The sequence below is a fragment of the Scaptodrosophila lebanonensis genome, unplaced genomic scaffold, assembly GCF_003285725.1.
Source record: "Scaptodrosophila lebanonensis strain 11010-0011.00,11010-0021.00 unplaced genomic scaffold, SlebRS2 tig00000001-arrow-pilon, whole genome shotgun sequence".
Classification (NCBI taxonomy): domain Eukaryota; kingdom Metazoa; phylum Arthropoda; class Insecta; order Diptera; family Drosophilidae; genus Scaptodrosophila; species Scaptodrosophila lebanonensis.
Window position 1 is genome coordinate 28694988 of NW_022060529.1, and position 2977 is coordinate 28697964.

General features: G+C 38.8%; 1 protein-coding gene across 2 annotated transcripts; it reads right to left on the reverse strand.

Annotated features, from left to right (window-relative positions):
- Window positions 1–612: 612 nt before the first annotated feature.
- Window positions 613–1710, reverse strand: LOC115634173. 2 transcript variants are annotated; one of them, XM_030531759.1, is made up of 2 exons: window positions 1539–1710; window positions 613–1470 (listed from the first exon to the last, which is right to left on the reverse strand). In XM_030531759.1, the coding sequence occupies exons 1-2, from the start codon at window positions 1540–1542 to the stop codon at window positions 650–652; spliced, it is 825 nt and encodes a 274-aa protein (XP_030387619.1). In that variant the 5' UTR covers window positions 1543–1710; the 3' UTR covers window positions 613–649. The 2 variants fall into 2 exon arrangements, with proteins under 2 accessions (XP_030387619.1, XP_030387618.1); XM_030531758.1 differs by having other exon boundaries at window positions 613–1480.
- Window positions 1711–2977: the final 1267 nt, after the last annotated feature.

The window sequence follows — 2977 nt, forward strand, 5'->3', positions numbered from 1 at the left end:
TTTGCACCGATCATTGCTATAGTATATACAAATATGGATTGTGAACAGCTTTGTCTGCATACGGAGAACGCAAGTCTACGAGATCTATAGCTGTATTGGCTCAAAACTTGTCGATGCTTATGAAGATTCGTCTCGTCACCACAGAAGGAATGCTCGTCGACTATTAAAACCGCTGTAAAACATTGTTTTACTTAAATGTTAATACATTTTTCGTTCAAACTAATTAAATGAAAATAATAAAGCTAATACTACTTAATATATATCAACTATGTGTGTGTTTATTTACGTAACTTCTACTTATGTACTTTGCATAGTTGAGCCAAAGAAGCAGCAACATCAACAACTGCCGGTGGGACATTTACGGGCTATATTCCTTGCAACTGACCTATCACGATGAATCTTGATGAGGACACATTCGCACTTATAGGATAATTCAATAATTTTGGTTCAACAATAGAATTCATATTACTAGCGAAAATCGAAAGTAGTAGTGGAATGGTGTCCTCCCTAGGACTTTAATTGTTCCTGTGAGCCTTGCGTTTATACGTTATTTCTGCTGTCTGCCACACCAACTTTTAGTTTTATACTATTTCAGTAGAAGGATTAAAAAAATTTGAAGGCAAGCTTTAAGCATAATAAAGCATTGTGTTTATTCGTGTATATTCAACCGCCTGTATTCACGATGATCCTCAATTATTTGATGAAACGGATAGTGCGGCACTCTGGATTCCATGCGCTGGTTGCGAAGTACAGCACATTCGATGTACGACTTCCAAGTATTGAACTCTGCTGTATGGCACTCCTCAGACCTGCCTAATTCATACATTTCACGCCGGAGTTCGAGGTAAATAGGTCTCTGCGAGTGGGTTTTGTTGTAGACGTGACGGCCCAGCCAAGCCTCAACTTTGCCAACTGTGTAAGCAGTCGACTTGGTCATGCAGACGGTGCTCAGTTTGCGACTCGGAGGATAGTAATTAGTGACAATGTTGGAGTGGATGCGCAAGCGCGGCACTGTAAACCGCTTGCTCAGAAGAAACCGGGTGTCCTTAAAGATATTGCCAAAAGTGGCAGCCCATGGATTGTACAACCAGTTGCCCAGACTGTCCATCGTGAATTTCGGTATGGCTATGGTCATTTCTGTTTCCTCAGGAGTGCTGGTCGACTGGATGTCAGTGCGAACGGCCCGAGGATGAGCTATCATCATGACGTTCTTTGCCGACCGCTTTGTTGTTGTGTTGTTTGATGGAGCGTTTGCTCTGGCTGTCACTATCTCCGCCGCGGCACCTGTCAGGCGCATCTTCCTCCATATATAGGCCGGTTTTGTCGTAGTGGCATTAAATGTCCTGGAAATTTGCGCTGCGTTTCCAGACTGCTGAAGAGGCTTTTCGCTACTCCTCGAGATATTGAACCAATCGACGGTGGCGCGTTTGGAGCTCTTCACGGCCGGAGGCAACGGCAGGGCATCGATTACTGTAGACAACTGCGTGTACTATGAGAAACCAAGAAGAACTTAGTGGTAGGGCTGAAGCCAAACTTACGCATATGACACAGGCGGCCACAAAAAACACTGCAAATTTTCCTCTATTCATTTAATTCTGTTATGCTTCCCAGTCTGTTCCTGAGCATTTATCTCGTTGGGATTGTAGTTCAGGATGGATTGGAGTGGTGTCTGTTATATTTATAAATGTATATCTTTGTTGTTTTTTTTTTAAATCTATGTTTAAGTTTTTTTGTTATGTATTTTATTGCTGCGTTTGTAAAGTACATAAATATGTACTATTTACTTTACAGTGTGACATTTAAAACTGCGTCAGAGACAATCATGTTTTTCCCATTCTGAAGCAAGTTAACTTTTTGAAAGAGTTTAGTATGCTTTATGCGTTTAGTATGTTAGTATGCTGAAATCAAACAGAGAAAGCCTAGTTTAGTCTTCAGTTCAAATATAGATGTTGTTTAATATACAGTATGTATGTATTTCATTTGACATACATATGAGGGACATAATTTAAACGTTATACAAAACATACATATTCATTTGTCAGACTAGTAATCCAACAATTAAAAAATAAATGCCAAGATTTTAATAAACAAGTAGAAATTAAGAAAATTAAAAAAAAAACTGTAGTCGATTTTACCTCTCTCTGTATTCGAACTCACGTAAAGGGTGTATAATTGCACATTTACATAAAAACTGTATCTGTGTGAGTGTATGCATGTCTATGCGTGTCTATTCGTGTCTGTGTGAGCATGTTTGCAGTCAACCAAAGCACGAGCATCAACAACAGCTGCGGGCAGCGCTTGGGCAGCAAATATATTTATGGCTATAACTTCTTGTTAAATCGGTCTATCATAATAAAACTTGGCATACGGACACATAATCACTAACTGGGGGTTTTTGCAAAAGTTGCGTTCGAAATTCTAAGAATTACGGGATTAACGTGGATCATACTCCAAAAAAATCGTGTTCCTAGCACTTATACGATTATACGAATGGAAAATCGGGAAAACCCCCATAGGGGGAAGTGGGGGGAATCAAAAAAATTAATCAAATATTCGCAGCGTACACACATAAGGCTTCTTTGTGCACAATTTGGTATCTCTGGTTCTTATACTAGTCTCTGAGATCCAGGTGTTCATGCAGACAGACGGACAGACAGGACTAGATCGACTCGTCTTGTCATGCTGATCAAGAATATATATACTTTGTAGGGTCTGCCACACCTCCTTCTGCCTGTCAGCTCGCGCAAACCTAATATACTCTTGTACATTTCATGTATAGTACAAGTATATTAGAGTATAATAAAAATAATAAAATATGTATCCCGATAACAACAGCCAGGTATCTTGAAATTAAGATCTTGAAATTAAATTAATTTTTAATTAATTAAATTTAATTAATTAATTTTTATACACAGAACCATTACTCGAAAAGAGCCGAATTATTTGTATGACAAAATTTCATTTACCTCTTCAAGAA